The 26,281-nt window shown below is 36.1% G+C and overlaps 1 protein-coding gene across 5 annotated transcripts; it reads left to right on the forward strand.

The window, feature by feature from the left end:
- Positions 1 to 469: 469 nt before the first annotated feature.
- LOC117116292 (calpain-15-like) lies at positions 470 to 25,964 on the forward strand. 5 transcript variants are annotated; one of them, XM_033260306.1, is made up of 13 exons: positions 470 to 3,151; positions 7,501 to 8,986; positions 10,076 to 10,284; positions 13,460 to 13,643; positions 13,842 to 13,986; positions 15,952 to 16,030; positions 19,169 to 19,294; positions 19,871 to 20,023; positions 20,726 to 20,884; positions 21,702 to 21,913; positions 22,395 to 22,549; positions 24,694 to 24,872; positions 25,182 to 25,964. In XM_033260306.1, exons 1-13 carry the CDS (start codon positions 3,048 to 3,050, stop codon positions 25,354 to 25,356), a joined length of 3,366 nt encoding a protein of 1,121 aa, XP_033116197.1. In that variant the 5' UTR covers positions 470 to 3,047; the 3' UTR covers positions 25,357 to 25,964. The 5 variants fall into 5 exon arrangements, with proteins under 5 accessions (XP_033116197.1, XP_033116200.1, XP_033116199.1 ...); XM_033260309.1 differs by having other exon boundaries at positions 473 to 2,616; XM_033260308.1 differs by having other exon boundaries at positions 474 to 3,235.
- Positions 25,965 to 26,281: the final 317 nt, after the last annotated feature.

Raw genomic sequence — 26,281 nt, forward strand, 5'->3', positions numbered from 1 at the left:
ACTTTAATATTTCTGGAACATGTGTACAGTTTCAAGGGCAACATTAAACCATGTGCTCATAGATTACATTGCCTATTTCAGCACACAGCCTTGGATTACTGTACAGTACTTCACTACTGTTTAACCACAATAGACCTCACTCACATATTTCCCATTGAGTCCATCTGTGGTTTCATCACCCAACGTGATCATTAGAGATCATTGCATTTTAATCATCACAAGGACTTCCTGGCAATCTGTTTATGAATGACTTGTTTTTGCTTTTGAAATGCACGGTCCACGTTGATAATATGAAACAAACCTTAATAATATCTACACCCAAATAACACAAAAGGTAGCAACTTGTTTTACATTTTTGAAGGAGCATAAATTTTAGAATGGCACAGCGGTAAATGCCTATAGATACACAAAGCTTGACATTGACAATTAATATTCCGTTGCGCACTATGATCCATTTATACAGCACGCGACAACAGCTGTGATGCACGGAACTTCAGAGGCTTGTTCTGCAGTTACGTCTACAGTACATGCTCAGAAGGATGACTGGTATCAGTGATTGGTGAGAATATTTTGTAACGAAACAGTCTTCGGACATAGAAAATTATTCTATATTTAGTAGTCGTGTTTGGTGTGGAACACCATAAGGAGCATAAAAAGGTTTTATATTTTCTACCGATGTCACGTGTCGCTATCACACTCTGTGTAAGGCCTAAATGGCCTTGTGTATATCAATAGAGGTCAAGAGTTCAAAGGCTAAACACATGTTTTGTCCATGTATAGACATCTGAATCACTTTATACAGTACAAGTTAAATTTTCATGCAATCTACAGGTCACCAAAATTTCACCGAATGCTACCGATTTTCATAAAAAGAACTCCAAAATACAGCAAATTAATGACATCTTTTTACCATTAACTGAGTATTCTGTGCCGAATTTTATTTATGCGCCGATTTTATCAATGATGTGAGAGTGCTGCACACAAACACTTTCCGCGAGTATTACCTACACCTGAAAGATCGGAATGCAGGCATGAAAAAATAAAAACCTCCAGTCTTGTGAGGAGGCTTTGCATTAGATAAATATTGAATAACCTAAATATTTTAAATAAAGGCTTACACAATATGTTTATAATAAATTCTATAAAAGTATGATGAACATGAGCTTTTTATTATCATAGGATGATGTAATTTTATTTCAAAATATGTAATAAGTCTATGAATCGATGACATATTGTAGTTATCGGTAGTTGAGATTGATATAATTATGCATGGGTGCCATGGTGACGAGGTGTCAACATTACATACCCTCCCACCAGACTCCTCTGTACATAATCTGCCACAGACTCGTCTCCTCAACCAAGAATTGGCCTGGTTTATGTCGGCGTTACAAAATGTCTACTGAGCTGAATGTGGAACTAGTCTTCACCAATTTGTCAATTCTTTTCCAATGTTTTAATTATTTACAATTGCTAGCAGCTATATAGGTTGGGCCAAATAAAATTCCGTTTCTGGTCGTTTCCTCCCTAACCATTTTTGGACCTGCATCAATTTTGTTGTTTTTTTTTTTGTTTTTTTTTGCTATTTTTAAAATTTTTGGTTTTTTTGACATCGAAAATGCAAAATTTCAATTGCTGACACATTTTATTATTTTTAAAAGCATTTTTAAACACAAATACCAAGATAACAGCAAGAGAAGCAATGACAAAACTATTGACAAATTGTTTACAAGGCATTTTGCTACGCAGAGAACATTCTTTGGCATATTTTGACGAACTGTTAAAAATAATGAATATCAAATATTATAAGTACCTCCCTCACCAACTTTTTTGAAAAACCCAAGACGGAAAACAAGGATTGTTTTTGACTTGGCCTTTTAGTTTTAACTTATATATAACCACCCACTGTAAGTTGTGGGGAAAAAAAAACATGAACTAGTTATAATTATTAAACAAATGGCAAGGGCCTGCATACATATTTACAATGAACTGAACAGCTGCTTAATACAGTAGTGCTACTGTATATTCTAAAAATTAGTACATACAGACAGTACTGTCCTGTTTCCATAGCTGGGCCACACTGCCAACAAACCTATTTTTAACTATTACTTTTAGTATAGTACAATCACATAGAAGAAATATTTTCAAAGTTTTACAACTTTATTAAAACACATTGTGGTCGATTTCCTGAAGATATAAGAGATGACATGTTCTAAAGAGGACTTGACCCCTCCTAAAAAAATATAGGTCTCGGGGCTAGGCTAGGCCCATTTTGATGATGTACTCACATCTCTTTTCATCTTCCTCTCTGGTGGCGATTTTCGTAACCATCCTTGGTGAACAATCCCGTCCAACCTGACCATGGCGACAATTTTCTTTTCTTACAAAATGATGAATGTGGGGTTTGAAAAACAGATGTCAATCCTGTATAAACTCAAGCATTATAAATCTCACTCGGAAATCGTTCAAAAACTCAAAAGTAAGAAGTTATAATTCCAGTATGTTACAGTTAAAATAGTGACTGCACAGCACTACCTTTATCGCAACGGACGAACCGTATGTTACGGTTCACTGCAGTAGATGCATTCAGCGCAGCCAGCGAGGTCGGGCAATTGTTTAGTAAGTGATCACTTCCGTGTTGTTGGTAAACAAGTCTGTGGTGGTGTGAGTAGTGATTGTGAGACCAAATTACTGACTACTATGTATTTTACAAATTTATCTATTTAATAAAATTTGATGACATATATAATATAGCTGTGAATGTGATCCTCCATACCAGAAAATTAAACAGTCACTGTAGGCCTAGTCAGTATGATAGAATAATGCATTCAACATGCTAAACTAAAACTTCAGAAGGCCAGGAGACGTGTTTTCGCTGCTGGTTTGCCGAAATATGGCGACCGTGTGTATTCCGCGAACGCGAAAGTGTGTACGGAATGATTTTGTAGAAACTAATGATAAGGACACACACAAATTTGATATACTGTTGGTGTATGTTACTGTATATGTACTGTAGTTAAGTACTATAAAGTGAAAACAAAATCGTTCACATGGTAAGAGAAATTTTAGAGGAAATGACGGCCATTGAATATCGACCAATCATGAGAAGCGTTTTATTGAGCCTCATCGCTAGCTATTGCACTAATCAGGAGAGGTAGGTGTAAACAATGAAAATGGGCAAGAACAAACCGATCATTAATGCGTTGGTAGGTTAAGCCGAGTCTAATGTCCGGAATACGTAAGTTAGCTAATTTCAATATTGACATGATATTAATACCCAAAGTCTTTAGTGCAGCTGTTGCGCTATGGAGTATCTCTAACAGATGGAGGCTCGTTAAGCGACGATTTTTGGCCAATTTGGAGTTACAAAGTGATGGGTATCGCCGCTTCGACAATGAGGAGCTCGCCGCCTTCCTTCGAAGGCGAAGAAATGAGCTCGATGCCCCCGCCTGCAAAGCGAAATAAGGCTGGTAGTAGTAGTAGTGGCTGTGATGGTAGTGATGTTGATAATAATAAGGCCGTAGATATTAACAGGAACCAGGATGTGCCCGAACAACATGTTTCTGACGAAGAATCAGTGTTTGAGAGTGTTTTTAAAAAGGTTTCACAACTGAGGTACACACTATAGTAGAAGTAAAGAGTTTAAGTACTGACACTGTAACACACAGCCACAGTCTTATTGTTATTCAAGTTGTACTTTGTTTACACCTAGGCCTAGTGTTGCATGTTTTTTTTTTGTTTTTTTTTTTTTTTAAATACAGGTCTCCCTCCAACTAAAGACTGCTTTTGGGACTGGGGTCTGTTTCTATGACCTTTAGCAGCTTTCTTCTAATTAAATAGTATAGATAAAAGTGGTAATGAAGCCGTGTTAGTCTAAACAATATACAAAGAAAATTAAAAGGCAGCACTCTGAGACTAACTTAGATGTTATTTATTTAACACAAGCTTTCGCTGGCAGTCAATGCCAGCTTCATCAGGTGTGTGAAGTAAAAAATTGAAAACCAAAAAGAAAAGAGCTTTATGCACACATAATTAGCAATAGTCTTACAATTAACCAATTAGCAGTTGGATAGTATAGATAAAAAGACATTTCGGACCACAGAAAAATGGTCTTTAATTGGAGGGAGACCTGTTCTAAGTATGCATGCATACTACTGAACAAATAATATGTAGTGATTGAAATTCCGAACTTAACACTGACTCTGAGAGTCCTCATCGGGGCAAGCTGCCCTCCATCGTTGGAGACCTCAACATATTTTGTTGGTGAGAAAAAAATAGCAATGTATGTACAGGGGAAGATTGCTATAAAACTGTTTTAACTGGTAGTCTTAACTCCTCAAATAAAGTCAGCTTTATCACTTAGACGGTCTTGCGAAAGTCACACAGTTGCTAAGACCGTTGCTATAAAACAGTCTTTGCTTAGATCACTTTGAGTATTGAAATGCAAACAAGCACTCCCTTGTAACATAAAATTGAGGGTGCTGTTACACTTCCTCATAAACATGTATATTTATCAAAATGAACGTAAACAAACATAGACCGGATTTTACAGACACTGAAGCTTCCGGAATATTCGTCGTTCTATTCTTGGGGACACCAGCCCCCTTTCCCTTCTTGTGGAGCTAGTATTTAGACCTTAATTCATATCGCAACCCCTACTAACCAGGATTTTAGTGGACTTACCGTATACCATTGATATGTACCATTAATTATACCTACAATATTTAGCTGATAATAAAATATCAGAGTACAGAGTATATTTAGAATATAGCCAGAAAATATCCTGTATTTTGATGTAGAATTATTTCATGAAGCATTTTAAGTCATTTGCTGACTTGTCGTCTGCTATTATTCCATCTCGTCTGCTCTCCATTGAGCTTCTTCCATTCTTTCTCCTATAGTCATCGTCATCATTGTTCACAGATACATTTTTGATTGTGGAAAGTACCAGAAAGTACCACTGTGTATTCAAGAACAAAATTGTCATTGAATTTATTACTCAAACAGGATACACTTAGTTGATTGGTGTAATTGGTGGCTTTTTGCTTGTTTACTCCACTTGTCGTCATGCCTGAGTTGAGTTGAATTTATAAAATACACGATATCTAAAATTTACTGATGAAAATTTATAATTATAGTTATTTTATGATTTTTTATACAAAAATATTTAGTACTAGTATTTTAGGCCTACCGTAAGTACAGTAGACATTGGTACAGTGGCGGTGCCAGTGGGGGACAGGGGGCTTAAGTCCCCCCCAGACAGGTCAATCCCCCCTCCCCCCGCCGGACAGAGCTCGTCGGGCAGTCAGACCATAAAACATATAAAAATAGGCCCATACCAAGTCAACACATGTCTTTCACAGTCTGAGAGTGCCATTTCCGGCTATCCAGATGTTGTTATTCTTAAAAAAACCTCATTTGGGAGGGGAAACCCCTTCTTAACCCCTTCCCCCAGCTCGAGCCTACGAGCTCAAGTCTCCCTGTCGGACAACTTAGCCCCCCCCCCCCAGAAAATTTATCCTAGGGCTGCCACTGAAGCTGTACTGTAATTTATATGCATCCTATAATATCAATAAACACCTCAGATAAAAAAAGGAAATAAATTTACTAATTTTTCTTAAATATTATAAAAGTGTTTGATATTAATTATCATTTCATTCATTTGTTTAGTGCAATTAAATTTGTTTAATTTGGTATTCATATAAAAATAATTAAAAAAAACAGAAAATATTTTTTGTTTACAACTTTCCAAAATGGTACACAAACAAGGAAGTATATTTCTGTAAAATTCTTCAAAGGCAGAAATCATGCTAACTTTAATCTTTTGAGGGCCAACTGCTTCTATAATTGACCTGAGGTCATCGAGGCCAGCATTTTGCTAGTGAGTGGCATGTGAAAAACTTGAATAGGCCATTATATCTGTAATATTATTAACAATGTGCTCTTTAACAAGTCCTCATAATCCTGAAAGCTCCGATGAGGGCAGTATAATAGAGATAGTAGAGTATATTGGCCCTAACAGCCGCCCATATAAAAAGGTCTATTAATCAATGAGCGAATAAGTTCAATCAGCCGAGTGTTTGTAGAGCTTCTCATCGGAGCTAATAATAATACAAATATTTGGCCCTAACTGTCGCCCATACAAAAAAGATTCATTAATCAATCAGCCAAGTGTTTCTAGAGCTTCTCATCAGAGCTCATAGTGTCCCTTACAAACGACCGCTCACCGGTTGTAGATACAAGGCCATAGTCATCTAACGAGTGTGGTGTAACAAAGAGGCCTATGGCCCCTGGCCAAGATCTTTGAGGGCCTACTACTCTAGGGCTGGGTCTGAGTGAAAAGCCACATGGTAAACCACCGCTTTAACGGCAATTTGAAGCAAAATAAAAAAAGCTGATGAATACCCTGTGGCCCCTTAAAGTCTGGGGCCGCTGGCTTTAGCCAACGAGAAGTCATAGCTGTAATACGCAACTGCATCTAATATGGTTGCTACAGTATGTATGAACAGTTTTGCGTATGATCAGTTGACTAGTTTTTGCACAATCCTGCTTGCAGACTTAAGCAGGGCACTTGCTGCATTGTGCGATTGTCGTACAACGAATCCAACTCCAGTGAGCACTAAATGACGCGACAACGTCTGCTCATTGTCGGTGGCAGTCTGAACAGATCGTCATTAAAAAACAATACATTGCGCACTCGTCGCGTTGCGTTCTTTGTAGAATCGTGTCGGCCGACGACCGTTGGCTCAGTGGGTGCCCGGCTTTACAGACTGAAAGTACGACAGAATGACAGACGGACGGACAGATGACAAACATCAATGAATGTACAGTACAATCTCCTTTAGCGGAGGTAATAAAATATGATTGATAGAATTGTCAATATTGTGTGATGTAGTCCTTTGATTAATAAATTCTATTAGTTTTATAAAATATTTAGATACTGTAAGGTTAATGATCATTCTTGCCCATTTGAACTAAAGAATTACTAGACTAGCCATTTTAATACAGTAGGTTGGCAGTGGCAGAGACCATTTTGTAATCAGTGACATACAGCATTTACAGGGTGCTTGATAAGGGGATGTTTGACTTTCCTAAACCATAAATTTGCTTAGCAATAAAAATATGCTGCAAGTAGTTGTAAATCACCTAATTCTACTTCATTGAGCCTTTTCCCTGGGCATTTGCCATTCCCCCACCCATATATGCTCCTGTTCACTGCTAAACATACTATGAAAAATAAAAGCTCTGTCTATATACACTATAAATTAAAAAAAAAAAAACTGTTGTATTCCCATAGTCATGAAGTGGCTATGTGATTTCATCATGACCATATTTAGCCATGTCACATGTTTTTGTCAAATATCATGATAGGCTGCATGGGACTTTAGATAATGATAGAAAATAGGAACTAAAGTGTTCTCAACTGTCTGATCCATCAGTTTATGAAAATTATTTTATGATAAAAGATTTGTCACTAAAGATATATTTTCATTTCCTTTTCAGCGATCAGTTGATAGATGCTATTGTACCAGAACACTTCAAAGATCAGACTATGGAGGAAATAAGGAAATCGGTTGATACGAACCTACCAACGTGGTATTGCAAACACTGCACTTTCGAAAATAAACACAATTATTTAGCGTGTGGCATGTGCCAACAGATAAAGGACTCACAGCCAAAGAATCCAGTGGCATCACAACCAGAGAACCATGACCCAGAAGAGATGGAAGTTACCGAAGAAGAGTTAACAGGAAACGAACGCTGGAATTGTAGACGATGCACATTAGAAAATGATCAAGAAGCCCGAAGGTGCAGTATGTGCGAAACACCAAAAGTTATCACAATGCCTCGGGTAGAACCGCTACCATTCCCGGGTGAAATCAGAGAGGAGAATGTGGCAACAAAGAAAAAAAGCGGGAAATCTAAACCGGTGAAAAGCCCTATCAAAGTTGCGCCTGTTGAGATAATTGATGCGGATGATAGTGACGCAAGCTCTGAGATGGACGTTGATAACAATGGATGGCAATGTGCGCATTGTACATTCTTTAATAAAACAACAGGTGTAAAATGCGCAGCTTGCCACTTGGAGAAAGAAAGCGTTGTACAGCTTCAGAAAAATACTGATGGTAACCAAGCAAGCACAAGTGCTCAGGCGCCGGGAGAAATGGTGATTGAAGTCAACCAATCGTCTTCCAGTAATCAAGATACAAATATGAAAATGGATAAATTAGACAAGAGAAAGTCTTTACCTGTGGTTTTAGATGTTTGTAACCAAGATGCAAATATTAAGACAGATAAAACAGATAAAAGAAAATCTTTACCAGTGGTTGTAGATATACCGGTAATACGTAACGGAACTATTTCAGAGACAGTAATAGAAGAGGAATGGTCTTGTGCAGCCTGCACCTACCAGAATGATGTCACTGCAGTAAAATGTGCCACTTGTTCCGCACCAAGAGAAAGATTAAGTGGTACCGAAGTCCTTCCAGAAGGCAGACCTCTGGGAAATCTTAAAGCAGACCGAATCGGAAGAAGTAATGCGTTGAAAAAGAAGACATGGACTTGTGATACATGTACGCTTATAAATGTTACGGAATCAAATGCTTGTATGGCTTGTAAGAATCCGCGGTCAGCTGAACCAAATTGGCAAGTAAGCTCCGGGGTATTTGCTCCGGGACCAAATGAGTGGGCGTGCGAACAGTGTACGTACAACAACCCGAAAGTTATTAACGTCTGCTGTATGTGCGGCCATAATCATGAGTCTGAAAGCAAGGGAGAGTTGTGGAGTTGTCACAAATGTGGTCTGAAGAACAGTGCCAAGCACAAGAAATGCCGTGTGTGCGAATCACCGCAACAGAAGCAGAAAATGGCGGTGGCAAAAAATCCAGGACTGCGAAGACAAAATAGTATAATTCAAGAATCAAAGAGAAAGTTAGATGAGGAATCGGCCCAGGAGAAATTTGAACATATAAGGAACTTCTGTAAAGTGGTATGTGATTTTAAGCAATTCAATTAAATAAATCAGTGGTTCCCAATGTCGGGTCAGCAGAGTCAAAGGGGTCAGCGGGGAGTTCGCGAAAATGTTGTGGGGTCAGCTAGATTGTTATAAAAACTTTTTCATGATTCCATTATGGTTTCTTTTCTTACATCACACAACAATGTGATCATTCCTTTTGACAATAATTAATACCTTTGGCAGGCATGACTAATATTTTAATTCTAATAATTTATTGGCGATATCTAAGATGTCATGATCCGTAACCTTATTGGTTTAATATCAACCATGATTCGCACTAATTTTTACAAGTTGGAAATTAAATGGAGGATTAAATTGTCTTCAAATTTTGAGTCTGACAGTGCCATTTCCGGCCATCTAGAAGGGCCATCGACATAAACATTTTTTGTACCTCTGCCCCCCCCCCCCATGGTGGGGCTGAGGTGGTTTCTATTTCAAATTCCAGGATTCACAACTGCTTAATGTTGTACTTCTCATGGCAAATCTTCTTCTATCTATAATCTTATTGTTGGGATATGGACAATGAGTAATATCTAGACATGGGGTCTGTGAAGTCTTTTGACATGTCCAGAGGGGTCTGCGAACCCAAAAAGTTTGGGAATCACTGCTTATAAATACTTAAGTTTTTTTGTTTTAATCTAGGTAGCATAGATAGCGCCCCCTCTCCCTAAATTACTTTAAACATGTTTTTTAAATGGAGGAAAAAATCATGGAGAAAAGAAGAAATAAAGGGTGCCATTTCCAGTCATCTAAGTGCCATAGTCATATATAGTAGTTTCAAACCTCACCCTCAACTGTAGTTAGACTGAGATGGTCTTCAACCTCTATTTGTAAAAGTCCCTCCTAAGGTCTGTGGCTGATCCTGGATCAGCCACAGACTGTGCATTGTGACAGTCTGCTGGGGTCATTTTGAGGCATCTACTGTAGAGATGCCTATCTTAAGCATGGTTAGGTTAGGGTGGACACCTCTTTCTAGTGCCCCTCAGACCACATAAATCTTAAGAACATAAGTTCAGTTTTGAAACAACCCAAGTATTTGTGTACTCCTTTCTGTCTTCGTAGAATAAAGAACAGTTTGTGGATGACCAATTTCCTCCGGCACCTGTGTCTTTATATCTCAACCCCGAACAACCAAAGATGAAGGCACGGTGCACGCAGTGGTTAAGACCTTGCCAGGTGTTGAATCCAAGGGAAGAAATGCAAATACCATGGACGATATTCAAGACACCAAGGCCTTCAGACATTTCACAAGGAATCCTCGGAAACTGTTGGTATGTATGATATTGTTATTAATAATAATAATAATAATAATAATAATACACATATTGTGGCGTTTGTGATGGTCAAAAGAAAAGTAGAGAAAACATAACACATACTATTATAACTATTATAGCACCTCCATTGGTCCTGTCGTAAATCATTTACAAGCCTGCTTAGCAGGGGTGGCAAAAGTCTGCAACAGCACTACTGGTGGTAGGATGCCGGATAAATTGCGCATAATTACTCTTTTTTTTTAAAGATTTTTCACCGGCTGGCAACCACTGTTGGGCTATAGTGACAGATAGCATGGTATTGTAGCCATTTTATTGAAGATAATTTTCATGGTTGGTCACATTTTGTATATAAGCTTACCTTGGGGTTTTTCATATCTGATGATATTGAAGAATTAAGCAATTTTATGGAGAAGTCCATTTAATAATAAAATGTAAATAGTGAGGTAATTAACATGATGTACCATCTGTTGTTAAATATAGAAAAACCCAAACAAATTAAATAAACCGTCATCTTGATTGGACGTGAAATATTGCTTTTGAATAAACAAGCAAATCCAGTAAAAAAGAGTTATTTATTTCCTGGTATTGAGACTATACTTACCTGGATGAATAATAATATTCACAAATGTATCAAAGTGTAAGAATTACAGATATTTTTGTTACTTTATTGGTTTTTAGCTTCAACGAAACACTTAGCTGATTGATTAATAGATATTTTTAGATCTACTGCCTCTATTATACTGCCCTCTTGAGGCTGATATATAGTTGATTGATAAATAGATCTTTTTTAGTTTTATTGCTTTATTATACTGCCCTCATCGAAGATTTTGAGGTTACGAGAACTTGTTTTATTTACGATTAAATTTTATTTTTTTTGCTGATTAGGTTACCAGCTTGTTTAATATATACTTTAAAGCGCTTCATGCTAGCAAGGCTCTTGCTAAAAATATGGTTAAAGAAAAGACCTCTAAGTGCTTCACATTATTACCCCCAGTCATTGGATCAACCACATATTGAAGACACTATTACTAAGCTCCCTAGGGGAAATTCCATAATGTTACTGCTGTAATCAGCGCATTTCGTGTTTGAAGCTACCAGGCACCTACAAGTGCTCCTGGGTGGAGAGAGACAACCGTACATAAAAGTGTTTTGCCCAAGAGCATTAGCGAAATGCACAGCGAAGTATTGATCCTCCGACCTCAAGAGTGACTAGCAGAACAGCAACCACTGACCAAACCGCTCATACAGTAAACTTTAAATAGAAGTAATCTCAAAAAGAAGCCCATGAGCTTCTAGTCAAGATGATATGTGCTTATTTTGAGATAGACTGACGTTATCTTTGATTATTATGATAGCGTGTCGGTATTAATGTTATTTTATTGTTCTAACAATACATGGTAAAAGTTATTAAATTTCCGAATTCCATTGTTGAAAAATGCTGTATCAGTAATAGTAATTCCAAAATTTACAGCATTAATTTTGCAAAGAAGCCCACTCTTTAGTTTGCAAAATTAATCTAAAAAAAAGTCCATCTCGAAAAGAGGTCCATCTCAAAAAGAAGCCCATCTAGTGGTCCTATAAAAACTCCAGGACTTCTATTCAAGGTTTTTTTTATGTATTTGTTTTGTTTTTTGGGTTTTTTTTGTTCAATTATAAAAAGTAAACATTTAAAATAATTATTCAAATATTGATTTTATTTTTCACATTTTTTTTGGTTTTTTCTAAGGAGGTCTTGATGGGAATTTTCAAAATGATTGCATCCTCTTAATTTCTGATGGATATATTCATTTGGAAATACCATGTGGTTCATTTTTTGTCTTCTTTTGGATTATTTCCTTCCTCGAAAACGAAGTTATTTATAGCCACAGTATCCTATTGGTTGATAGTATGGCCCTCTAATCACATGCTATTCCAAGGTGTTCTATTGCAGGTTTTTTTTCTTTATTTGGAACAATGAAATTTCATAAAGTAATCGGACACATATTACTTTTCAAAAAGGTGAATGTACCGGAATTCAATGTGCTCTGTTTTTAACCCCGGATAATGTAATGAGAAAACCATCTTGAATGTAAATTAAAGTTGCTCACAGATTGGTGTCTGTTTTTCCATGCTGACCTATTGTTAGATGGTTTTATAATAACCTGATGGTTAACACTCTGACTGCCAGGGGTTTAAAAAAAATAGTATCAGCCACCGCCAGACATTTTAGCAAAATTTAACACTTCTCCGTAGCTCGTTGTGAGTGCATATGTGATCATATTGACATGTAATGTATACTACAAGAACTACTGTACAAACATCTTAGCTTTACAATGGTACCAAAACACTTTACTCAGTCTGTGACCCATAACTGTACTTTAAATGAAAAGGCCTCACTTTTGGAGATTTACGCAATTTCGCACAACGAAGATGAGATAATCACGATTTCATGAAAGTACTACTACGCTCAATGTAAACAAACAAATAGTGAAATACTTACAGTCCTGACTGAATATAGTGTTCAAATTGTTAGTACATGTCGGCATTTACCCCATCTATCGGATTCCATAAAAACCTGAAACACAGAGATCTCTGTGTTTGGCAGTCAGGCGTTGTGTTTCCAAACACGGAGATCTCCGTGTTTGGCGGACAGAGTGTTAATAATAACAAAGCTCATCTGATTGTAGTGTTAGCAAGACTTTAATTAAAATACAAGATATATGGGAAAGCAATGTAAAACAATGCGGGCTGGGGATGCAGGGTCCCATCAAAAAGAGTGCTGCATCTCCCCCCCCCCCCCAAAAAAAAAAAAAAAAAAAAAAAAAAAAAAAAAAAAAAAAAAAGAAGAAAAACTGATGAAATAAGCCTTTAAAACCATTCGCACCTGGATCACTTCTCTAGAAATTTTGAGTGATGCCAGACCACACCCACTTATGCTCTCATCGGGGAATCTCTCACTGGGGAATCTCTCATCGGGGGAATCCCTTCCCCCCATCTCCTATCCAGATTATTCCATTTTTAATGGTGTGCGCAAGCAGGCTAGAATAAAATTTTATGTTTATTTGAAAATTAAAAAATACTGCTTTTTAGAACATTGTTCCATTATGTATTTAGGAGAATGTGGTATTAACGATAAATATAAAAGAAGAAAAAAGGATATTAATATAATAATGAAATGATGTTTCATTGGCAGGTTTTTAAGTGCACTAGCGGTGTTGGCTGAGCAGCCGAAATTGGTGGAGTATATTATGATTACGCGTCAAATGAATGATGAAGGCGCGTATATGGTTCGCTTGTGCAAAGACGGCGCTTGGGAAACGGTTCTTATCGATGACTTACTACCATGTGATGTCTACTCAAGGCTTGTTTACTCACAGGTAATATTCTCTTTTACTAAGCCACGCCCCTTGGATATTGTCGCCAAGGTCTCACATAGTTCTGAGAAGAACTGTTGTTGGTTGGGAAAATTATTTCATGATATTTTATGGTATTTTTCATAAAACAGTACATCGCTCAATAAGTTTTTATTTACGAACACTTTGCCATAATATTTTAAATGTTTCTGCTTACTGTAGGCAAAACGAAAACAGTTATGGGTTCCGTTGATTGAGAAGGGCCTTGCAAAGCTTCACGGCTGCTACGAGAACCTCATTGCTGGTCGGTGTGCCGAAGGCCTAGCCCTGCTCACTGGGGCGCCCTGTGAAAGTATACAATTACATGGTGAGTTTCTGCCAGTGTAAACTAAATTTGATTGGGAATGGTCCTGCATTTCTAAAGCACCTTTCACAATAAAAATCATTTTAAGGCACTTTCACATCTTCAAGCTAAGCCTTGTTCGCACTAGATTTAAAAAATGGTAAATTTAACCAGGGTAACTTTAACCAAAGTCATGGGTACATTTCACCATTGTTCGCACTTGGATTATTCACGCGTTTAGTTTTACCATAGTTTTACCAAGATTTAACCTTGTGTATAAAAAATATTATTGAGGGCGCTAGTTTGTGACTTCAACTTCCGGTTTTGTTCGAGTGGTGTCAACATGGAAGAAGTTTTAACCGTGTTGCACGTTCGGATTGGACTTCTTGACCAGCGTGGTTAGTTTAACCAAGACCGTGGTAAGTTTTACTGGGCAGGCTGAGGTCGGTAAAATTAACCATTCGGCTTGGTTAATTTAACCCTGAGGGAATTGTAACCGACATTCGGATTAGATTTTTTTGGTCAATTTAGCCAGTGACTCGGTTAATTTGACCAAATTAAGTCCAGTGCGATAGGGGCTTTAAAGATGCTCGAATGCTTGACTTAATGACAGTCTTCCAGGTCTACCTTTAGATTGTGTTCTATGCATTTGATTCACAAAATAATAAGAATTTTGCAATTTTATTTCCACACCATACCATAAAACCTTGAATAGAAGCGCTGGGCTTCTTCTCTTTTTTAGGACTTTTTTGTTGGGCTTCTTTTCGAAATGGGTTTTTTTTTGTTTTGAGTTTTCTTTTTGAATTTTGGAACTACTATACTAAAGGGCTGAAATACAAGTTACAATAGTGCATTGTCTTTCGGATGAGACGTTTAAGCCTTTGGTCCTGCGTGCATTATGGCCCATGTGCACGATAAAGAACGCAGTACACTCTTCGGAAAAGATTAGGGGATTGTCTGCCGGTGTACTGCCCATTTACCACCAGAAGGACCCCACTGGAAATAAGTCGTCTTCTAGACTTTCGTGGGCTATCCTTTGTGTTTACAGCGAATAAATCCAATCCAATCCAATAGTACGATAAAATACTTGACACTGACACCCTTTCGTAATAATTCAAAATTCTGTTTAATATTTTTAAAATTTGAAACATGCTAGTACAATAAAATACTATTGATACTGACACGCTATCATAATAGTCAAAATAACGTATGATTTGTAAGTACTGTACTATCTTGAAAGAAGCCATATTATTTTGATTAGAAGCCCATAGGCTTCTTTCCTAGATCGAATTCTTTTTGAGATTTTTTTTGCAAATTGAAAAGGGGGCTTCTTTTATAGAAGAACTTCTTCTCGAGATTAAGCCCATGGATGCTTCTATTCAAGGTTTTATTGTATGTGAGCGGCAACCTTAGACGTTGTTCTTGCAGAGTAGTGCTTTTCTTTTTACATCACTAATTAACAAAATGATATTAATTATTGGATGACCATAATTACAATATTATTAGTATGTTAATTAATATATAAAAATGTCAAAGAAAGGTAAATACAGTGTTCGAATAAAGGACATAATAATAAATCTTGTAGCATAGCTCTCAACGAATGTAGTCCTGTCTTTTATTTAAACACTATTACTTTCTTTGATGATTTATATATAATTTAACAGAGTTAACGGCTATCTTGATTTATATTATATGCAACTATTTATTTCTAGCCGTACCAATTGTGTAATGGAGCGTATCTGGTAGTATTTGAATCTGTTCAACCATGAAGCCTCCGTGGTCTAATGGTTATGATGCACGCCTTGACAGCAAGAGGTCGCAGGTTCGGTTCCTGCCAGAGGCATTTTATTACACAATTTCCCTATTCATTTATTTACAGGACTACATTCGACGAGAGCTATGCTACACGATGTATTATGTCCTTTTTTTTTTTGGCCTCATTCAAATACAGTTTTTTTGAACATTATAAAGTTTAATTTATCTTTTCAGCAAGCGGTTTAAGACCAGATGATCCTGCTATAGACCAGGACTTCATTTGGGCTCAGTTGCTTAGCTCCAAGGAAGCGGGGTAAGTCAATACTGATATTAATTTGCGCATTGGCCCCTGTGATCATCACCCATTAAACCTTTTTTGCGATTATCAGGACTACTTTGAGAACACTAGCTATCTTACCGAAGCCCAACCAACCTAATATATTGAAAATCTATGTTTGTCTTTTTTTTTATGTGTGGTCTCGTCACGAAATGAGACACAGTGTTTGTGAGGTCATATTAAGGTAATCACCAATCTAGGACAAAGCAAAATTTTATCAAAATTGGATCCTCGTACAGTACATCTAAACTTCAAATGCTCACATCTCCTGATCTAAATATCCTATGTTACAAAAACATGTGTTTTTATCGATTTGTATTTTACTGATAAAAATAAACAAATAAATAAATAAAAATTAAATGTAAATAATTAAATGAATGAAAATTTTATTAACTTGTGAAATTGCTTTTGTAAAACTGAAAATTTTACCAAACTTTTAGTTTTATTACAATTATTTGACATTTTAAATGTGTGAAATTGTGTTATATTTAGAATGGTTGTTTGATTGTGAATGTTTAGTTTTTTAATGTATTTTAGTTAAAATTATGGATTTTAAATTGTGTAAAGCACATTGAGATGTCACCAGATATGTTTGTGCTGTATAAGAATTGTATTAATTATTATTATTATTATTATTAAATATGGTCATGATGACATCATAGCTTGACCTTACAGTATATAAGCACGAACAATTTTTGTGGTATTTTGTCCGGGTGGAGCCCAAAATACTTGTATGATCATATGAAAAATTTTCATTTGATACCAAAAACCATGGATTTTAGCCCTGTGGCTCTCATTTCATTTACAGATGCATGTGGTATTAAGTCATGGCTAGTCATGGACCATAAAATTAGTCCTAGACCTACAGTGAACAGAACCCCTCTAATTTCTATTCCACATTCTCACTTTGACAACATTTTTTTGGCTATATATTTGTGTATATTTATACAATAATTGGATGTATCATTTAGCCTATAATTGTGTAATGTTATTACTTTGTATATAAGTCCCTTTGTTATAGTTATAAAGTTTGGTTTCATTTTTGTTAAATCCTATAATTATTTATGTCAATCCAGTGCTATCCAGAATTCTTCACGGTTGCTAGTTTCTGTAGAGCAAAGATATTATAATTACAAGATAGCGTTTTCCAGGATTTCTTTATGCAAATTCTGTAATAACGCAGTGTACGGCATGATTATTTTTCAACTTTGACATCAGAGATCGTTAACTGAAGAAAGCACATCATTCGTGCCAATTTTGTAACAGCCATGGTAACAACTAGGATGCCCTCTCTCAAAAGTGATTTCTTAAAATGTTTTTTATTACTGAACATCGACGCTTCTGTTTATTACGTGTAGAATTGCAGAGAGCGCTATCTTTTGGATTTTCATCATAATAACAAAAGTGTCAATATTTTGAAGTGATAAAAACTAGGTTTTGTTATGGTTGTCTATTATAAATCGATACCATTTGTATTTGACCTAATTAAAACAATGAAGGAACTAAAGCAAAACTTCAAAACCTTGACATTTACTGGGAAATATGTAACAAGTTTGTAGTGGTCAATACAATTCAATTCAATTCATTTTATTCAGTCTATCATATAAATAAATGTAACAAAAATGTGTTTTGAAGCCTAGCAATCAAATGAGAACATAAATAGTTAATTAATACTTATTATATTGTTCCATCTATAAAAGGTATTAAGATATATTATTAAACATTAACATATATTATTAAAACATTAAAATACGGTAAAAAGTATAAAGATATATTATTAAAACACTGTACAATGATAAAGTTCCAAAACCCACAAAAGGTGGACAAGTGTCATAGAGATTCAAAACAGTGAAAAACTTGTTTTTGTATAAACATAAGCAAAACTGTATATTAAAGTAGTCTATGATACTGTAGATATCCGCATAAACAAATTTCCTTTTTTTCCAAAATAAGAACACCCCTTAAAAATATATTGGAACAGTCGGCCCCTTGCATCAGATTTAGGCAAAGTTTTTTTTTGCTTTTTTAATACTTTAATATTTTAAAGACTTTCACTTGTACAGATCAACATCATTCTGTTTATCATTATAATGATTATCTTTCTAATTAAAGACCGAAGCTGCTAAAAACCATGACAACCTTGTTCCCTAAAGTAGTCATAAATTGCAGGGAGACTTGTATTAAAGTACTGTAGTATTATTAAATGATAGTTTTTTATTAAATATTTTTTTATATTTTTTTCTTCCTATTGTTGCTTTAATTTAAAAACAATTATGTTACCAAAATTTAGAGCTTAGGTATGGATATAAAATTTTGTGTAACTAAAAATTATTATATTGTTAATTAAATTAGTTTGCTTCAATGGTTGGCATGTGTTTATAAGCAAATAAATCTCTTATTATTATTTAGAGTTTTTTTTTTTCTATTTTGGAAAAATTATTTTTATTTGTTTATAACAGAAATTTGAAAGTCAAATTTAAGGTTTATTTTTCCATTTGAAACATATTTAAAGCCATATTGACTAATTACCTTCTTAAACAAAAGGAAGTAATAAAAATTGCAAGAAAAAATGGAGCTAAATTAAGCAATTATGGAAAAATATAACAAATGAATAGAGGATCATGTGAATATTTATGATCATATGTCTATGTACTGTATTTAATGTAGAATTGAATTTGAAAATAATGTACCTGTGTAACAATTGCCATACATATATATCAAATCAAAAAGGATAATGCATAATCAAAAATCAACCCTGGGACGGATGCAGGGGGTGGAGTTGCAACGGTGCCACCACACCTCTTCCCCCCCTCCCTTAAATTGTATTAAGAAAAATAATTGTTGTATTGTACATTAATAAGAAAACAGAAAGTAGACAGGGTTGATAGTTTGGCTAAGCACCAATTTGGCTATGATAAATGTGTTCTCATGTTTGTTTTAGTTTCCTGATTGGGGAATCAATAAAATGTATCAAATCATAAAGACTAATGCATAATCAATCAATCAGTAGATTTATCGTGAATTATACAGTAATACGAAAACAGAAAGTAGACATGAGTTGCTTGTCTGACTAAGCGTCAGTTAGGCAATGATCAATGTGTTCATGTTTTTCAGTTTCCTGATGGGTGCATCGTGCGGAAGTGGAAACATGAAGATAAATCCTGAAGATTATAAAGCAATTGGCCTTCGTCCAAGGCATTCCTACTCACTCCTGGACGTCCAGGATCTCAACGGCAACAGGTAATTTTTACAAGCGCTTAAGCTTTAACAGAATTATACCGTGATTTCCATGTTCAACTTTGTGCTAATAATCTATTGTACTGTTTGTTGTTTCTTTAGCTGTACAGTAAAAGAGAGAGTAGAGTTGAATGGTTGTGTGGTTAAGGTGCTCACCTTCCAATCCCAAGGTCCTGGGTTCAAATCCTGTGAGAGTTCAGGATTTTTTCTGATGACAAACAACTCCATTCCATAAGCCTCTTTATGAGACTTTGTTTATGTAAAGCATCATGTGTATATGTTTGTCTTGTGAAGGGATTGCGACCTATATTCTAATTGGACAGTGATTAAGTTGCTGAAGGAATAAAAAAAAATATATATAAATTGTATTTTTTGGATGTTACAACTTGTTTATTTCGGTTTTTTTTGTATTTTGATATATTTTATATACTGAAATGGAAAGCAATAATATTTAAATTATTCTTGTTATGTACATATTATTGTATATAATTTTAATGTTGATATTTCTATGTTGTTGGCTTGTGTAGTGGATAAAGTTTAATTTTGGGTAAATAGTCTTATATTTATCCTGACTGATAGATTGGTTCGGCTCCGCAACCCATGGGGGTCGTATTCTTGGAAGGGTGATTGGTCCGACGAGTCACCCCTCTGGACTGATGAGACGAGGGAGAAGTTCATGCCACTAGGCGCTGCTGATGGTATATTCTGGATCTCGTTGGAAGACATGATGAAGTAAGCTGATTATCACGACATCCTGTTTCAAGATAATATATGGGATAGAATTCTTAAAATTCAAAAATTAATTGAATCTGTCAAGATGTACTTAATTCCAGCCATTACTATATAAGGATGTTTTTTTTGGGGGTTTTTTTTTGCAAAGAAATAGAAATGTTATTATAAATGTAACTCTTAATTAGTAACAAATATAATTCTAATATTTTAAATTTAAAGGTAATAAATAACTTAAATTCACTAATTAAAACAATTTGATTGTTATGGTAAAGTAAAGGTGTAGTTGAAATCTGTGCGCTCACAGGTCGAGGTGCCCATCTCTCTTTCCTTGGTTTATGGGTCAGAATGTGCAATGCTTAAGAAGGGAATGCTTTGCTACTCGTATCTCCACTAGTTGCTTTACCTTCCCAACATTTGCCGATATCCATTAGCACTTTTGGGTAGACAAATATAGATTTGTCTGAAGTATCTTGCACAAGCAAGAGTTTGTTACTGTTCAAGGTTGCTATTAAATGGCTTTATGAATGAGGTGTTAAAAATAGAAATAGTTTAAATTTTTATTCCTATGAATAGAGCCTTTTCGTAAAACTTTTTATTATATTATACAAAAATTCTACATTGTTTTATATGTATGTCACAGTTTTTATAACCTAGTAGAAACACAAACAATGGCTAATATTCCTTATCTTATCCTTGTATTAGGTATTTCGACAATATAGACATTTGCAAAGTGCGAAATGGTTGGTCTGAGGTCCGGTTACCTGGTATCTTCCCTAACTTCGCTGGAGGACCGATGGAAGTTACAATACTCACGATCGATAAGCCCACACAAACCGATTTCACCCTGTACCAGAAATGGAGGTGATTACGAAATATAATTAATTGTTCAGTTTATTGTTGGGGTCAAGATAGGAGTGTCTATGTCGCAGCCCTGGGTAAAATTAGTCCTATCACCACCATACTCAACAAAGCACAATAGGATTAAACAGCATCAGGCTATTAGAGTTTGTGTGAAAAATCATGAAAAATTGCATTAAAAACAGCTGAAATTTGAGAGTAATTAATAGTGCTTAATATACATAAAAATATTAAGGCTTGTTTTAAGTTTGGCTACGATTAGATACCCAACTTTCAATTCTGATTGGATGGAAAGTGGTTGGCATGGTTCCTGGACACAGTATTAAACCTGTAAATTAACTGTCATGTTCATGATCTATGTCCACCAAGGTGACAGTTTATTGTAGTGTTTGGTGACAGCTAAAGATGATGCTTATATGTATTTGTAATCATGTTCAACAAGAATGAAAGTCAATCCATGTCAGACACTGAGCTTTCTATTAGGGTCCTTGAAAAAGACACATTTTGAATAGCACAAGATAAAAAGAAAACAAGAAAAGTAGCATCTTCTTTAACTCGCATACAGTGCACACTCCAATTCGAGACCCCTCTAATTCCGAGACCCCTCTAATTCAAGACCACTTTTTTCAAAGAACCAAACAACAAGTGTCAATTTTTAACACAAAGCTAACCCTCTAAATGGAGACCGAACCCCAAGACCACCCCAAATTTTCAGGTTACAAAGTGGACTCGAATTGGAGAGCAAACTGTATTTAAATCAATTTAATGAATATTATGTTATTTATTGAGAGCATTATGATGAAATTAAATGTTCCTTTAGACGTGTTGGTGGTGCAGACCGTGATCCGCTCGACCTCTGCATTGTCGTCCTCCGAACATCAGGCCATACGACCTCGGGAATGTCAAAGATCATGACCTTCAATAAGCGTCAAATCAGAGCCTCTGTTGGGTGTTCCACCGTCCTTCAAAAGGGAACGTATATAGTGGTTTGCTTGGCTTTTAACCATTGGACAACCGGAGTGGATATGAAAGGTATGATGCTGTTTGTTTTCAGTGGCAGATTCAAGTGTTGGGGTGGGGGGAGAACTGGCCTGGGCCCCCCTAAATACTTGGAAAAAAAGTGAGTGCCAATGACTGTGAAAGTCCCTCCCAGGGCCCCTCTAACCTCCTTGCCACTGTTTTTTTATTACTTTAATAAAACGTGATTGATCTGATATGTGTCCTTTCGAAAATTGATAACTTACAGCTGGTCCTAATGGACCATTAGATGGTAAGCAGGATCCAGAATTGTTCAAAAAAGGGGAAACAAGTTTAATATCAGAATAGATAAGATGGGAATGCTGGCAGTAGTGGTATAATGAAGGACTCCAGAGGCCCTATTGAAACATATTGTATTTGTATTCTATTTCAATTAAAAATTGTAGTGGCAAAACTGGAGGGGTCTGGGAGGGGGAAGATGCACCCCCTGGTAAGTTAACTCAACCATTTACCTCTTGTATTTCTCTTAAAACAGGTGTACGGAGTCCAGTCCGGAAATCGGCTTTCCCATCTTACACCCTGGCCATACATAGCAACAGGGCGCTTGTTGCTTCCCTGATCAACCCTTCCAAGACTTGTCTTGCGGATGCAGTTCAGTTGCTTGCAGTACAAAAGGGCAAAAGACACGAGGTGGGTGAATCGCATCATGATATCCTCATGTAATCAGGCTCCGTGCTCAGACAACTATATAAAATATACTATATATTATATTAAAAGCATATAGTTGTCTAACCTCTCAAGCATAATTATATTAACACGCTCGCTGCAAGCGATGAGTATACTCCTCCCACAGGGTGTTGCTGAGGGCGCTAGGCACGACTATGCTGGTCAAAATCGGGGTAACATTCTACAATTTTTTACTTCATTATTATACATTGTAGAACCACAGACTTAATGGCTGATAGTTCGGGGAAGATACACCTAGACGATAACGTACAAATAACGTATGTATGTTTGTTGAGCTATGTTGTGGGCAGTACATTCAATTGCACGATTGGAGGCACCCTCTACACGTATACCAGCCCATGCAAAAAAACGGACAAGAAAACTCATACTTGGATGAGGCAATAACAAGCACTGTCTGATTGCCGGCGACAAGTTTACTCCCCCCCCCCCCCTAACATTTTCCTGTCAATTTCTCAGACACACCATTTTGATAATATATGACTTGTTTTCTTGTTTTGGTACACAGGGAAGGACCTAAAATAAAGGGTCTGGCAGTCAGCATGTTAACACAAAAATGTTTTTGGTGTTTTTCACTGTTCTGTTCAAATTGACTGTATTTCTTGTTAATGTACTGATGTTCCCACTAAGGTTAATAGTGGGCTTCTAGTCTGTACATTTATGGTTCAATTCTACCACAGCATGATTTTTTAATTTTTAATTTTGTTTCAAAGTAGAGCCTAAACCCATGTGCCAACAAAACATACAAAATTTAAGTGTACATTTATTAAATTAACTATTGTAATGGTTATATTCAAAATAGCTTCAGTATAATTAGAATGGAACAACACTTTCTATCGGAACAGAGGAAATACAATAGAAGAAAAAGTCTTGCCTGCCTTTTTTTTTTTTTGACTTATATTAAATAGCTTCACATAAATTCTCGGAGCAGTTTGCTTGAAGTGAAAGGCTTGGCATTGGGTTAAGAAACTGATATTGAGTAAGCTTAAATGTCAGCACTTCCATACCTATTGCCTAGCTGTCTTGTCTATACTTTTGTAATAGTTGCAGTATCAGTGCATCCTGTCTGAAGATAACACACTGTGTTAACAAACAATAACAAGGTTACACTGTTATTGTGTAATTCAACACTTAGATCACAGCTAGGCAATGTTCGGCCCGACAGTGATATTTTTCTTGCGGCCCGCAAAAATTAATTAAAAACCCTATGTGTGCGGCCAACCATCATCGGCTAGAAAACACCTTGTTTTTTTTTTCGGCCTGACACCGATCATCTGTAAAAAAATTATATTAAAACTGAGCATAAAGCAGTATGAAAGCACTGCATGAAGGATTTTGGAATCGCACTGGAAACATAGAAGTTTGGTTGCGGCCTTCTGTGTTAAATCAAAAATTCACCTTGGCCCTCCGACCAATTTTTATTTTATTTTTTTTTTTATTCATTTCTTTAAAACTGGTAGTTGAATTTGTTTGACATTGCTCTGTCCTCACTTAGCAGCCCCTTATTTGAATTGATATTATCAGCTTGCACTGTAATATAGTTTAATTTATTCCAGGTGTTGATGATTCTATTAGAAAAAGAGTGTTTTCAAATATTTAGTCGAGCTCTGGTCTTTCTTAGTTTAAACTGATGACTCTGTGTTCTGTTGGAGACTTACAATTCAAAGAAGTGCCCAATTTCCAAATCCGTGAATACGTGAATGATGTCAGATCCATCTCTTCTATATTTCAGAGTAGGTAGACGTAGTTCCCATATTCTCTGTTCATATGGCTTTTCTCTTAGTCCTCTCAAAATTTTCGTTGTTCTGCATTGCACCCTTTCTATTTTGTTTGCATCACCTTTCAAGAGTGGATACCAAATACAACTAACATACTCTAAATGAGGCCGAATGATGCTTTTGTACAGGATATATTGGAATTCATATATTTTACAACTCGTGGCCTGCGAATGTAAAAAGATATTTTCAGCCCCAGAGTTGTAAATATATAAATTAACCACACTCGGAGCGTGAATATAATAATAAATAATGTAATATTATTTATTTTGAACATAAAAAGATACAAAATAAATAATATTAATGTTCTTTTAGGGACGTGAAGGAGTAACGATCTATTACTTAGACCATGGTTGGGCTGGTTTGTTTGTCGTGGCTGAGAATCGTCACCATGATCGGTCTCTTCATGTCCGCTGCGATTGTACGGACAGCATGAATGTTGTATCTACCCGAGGACACCTAGTAACCAAGGACAGAGTTCCGCCATTACACAGGTAAGATATGAGAATCCCATAATGCATTGCAGAGCACTATTGTCAAAGTGAGTGCTTATTAGTTGCAATTAGTCTTAAATATTTTGAGTTAAATATAAATAAATTTAAATATTTTAATTTTATACATTGTATATTTAATTACCACAAAATATATTGCATATCAAAAATGAGAAAATATTTTCTCTGCAAATTAATACCATTTCTATATTTTTAAATAGAACCTTAAATTGACTGTTGATAAACTTCAGGTTGTACATTTTATATACAGAGAATTTGTCTTTAAGCATTTTCTTTTTTTTTCTTAATCAGACAAGTTCTGAATGTGCTGACTCAACTTGGAGAAGATGGATTCTCTGTGGTCCACCGAACAGCTCATCGTATCTCGTTAGGTAAAGACTTGCTGGACTGGGCCGAGCCACGTGTCCAGCATGTACCCGAAATATCAGGTGACGTGTTTGGACTTCATAGTCCACGTCCCCTGTAGGAATGGTCTGAGGCAAAAGTTCACGCCCTCTGTTGGAATGAACAGGGGCAAAAACCAGCATTGAAACAATATGAATGGGTGGCTGTCAGCAAGTTTAGTGAAACCTGAAACAGTCTTTCTGCTGGTCAGCGCATGGTTGCTTTTAGGCTGCGGTCACACTAGAGCCTTAAGCCTGGCTTGACTCAGTATGGCCGATATCTGAAGCCTTTCATGAAATTTTAAATGTTCACACTTACCTGGGTTGACCTAGGCTGACCTAATTCAGATAGTAGAAATCCTTGAGCATAAACATTGCACTACCAGCTGTGATTGGTCACATTTTGAAATTTTAGTTCAACCCAGGACAACCTGGGTACCTTGCCTCGGTTGAGCTGTCTGGGTTGAGAGCAATTTCAAGCCAGGAATGAGTCAACCCAGTTTGGTTCAGACTACTAATTTCTGTAGTGTGACTGTAACATAAGTAATACAAGAGAGTTGCTAAGACCTTCTACCCATTTTGAATAACACATTTTAAGTATCTTTTAATACAATCAATATTTATATGACAATAGAGGGATTCGGCGATGTTTGTTTACAGATGGTCACGTGACATAAGTTGGGTATACATGGAGAACACTACAGTGAGATTGCATAGGAAAAGATAATGTTGTGGTTGTAAAGACAACCACCCAGAAATAAATGGCTAGGAAAGGCAATACGATGGCATGCATTTCGATACTGGGAGTATGAAATACTTGTGCTTGGATAGTACTTGGAGTACTATGTTATCAAAGGCAATACAATTGTTCAAAATAGGATTGTATGCTGTAAAATTTAAATGATCCTTCATAAACCTTAGGTGGATCTAACATCGCAGAGGAGTTTGCAGGTCCAAGACCATCATGCATACATAACCATGCCATAGATGTACAGGGGCCTAAACCTA

This window comes from Anneissia japonica, unplaced genomic scaffold, assembly GCF_011630105.1.
Source record: "Anneissia japonica isolate Jap-2015-1 unplaced genomic scaffold, ASM1163010v1 scaffold287602_len1038180_cov171, whole genome shotgun sequence".
Classification (NCBI taxonomy): domain Eukaryota; kingdom Metazoa; phylum Echinodermata; class Crinoidea; order Comatulida; family Comatulidae; genus Anneissia; species Anneissia japonica.

Bases quoted from the DNA above. Each gene is read 5' to 3' on its own strand.
- LOC117116292 (XM_033260305.1), top strand. From the start codon at position 3,371: ATGGGTATCGCCGCTTCGACAATGAGGAGCTCGCCGCCTTCCTTCGAA. The intron at 13,987-15,951 runs GTGAGTTTCTGC...TTATCTTTTCAG, and splicing joins TGAAAGTATACAATTACATG to CAAGCGGTTTAAGACCAGAT. The intron at 19,295-19,870 runs GTAATTTTTACA...CCTGACTGATAG, and splicing joins CAGGATCTCAACGGCAACAG to ATTGGTTCGGCTCCGCAACC.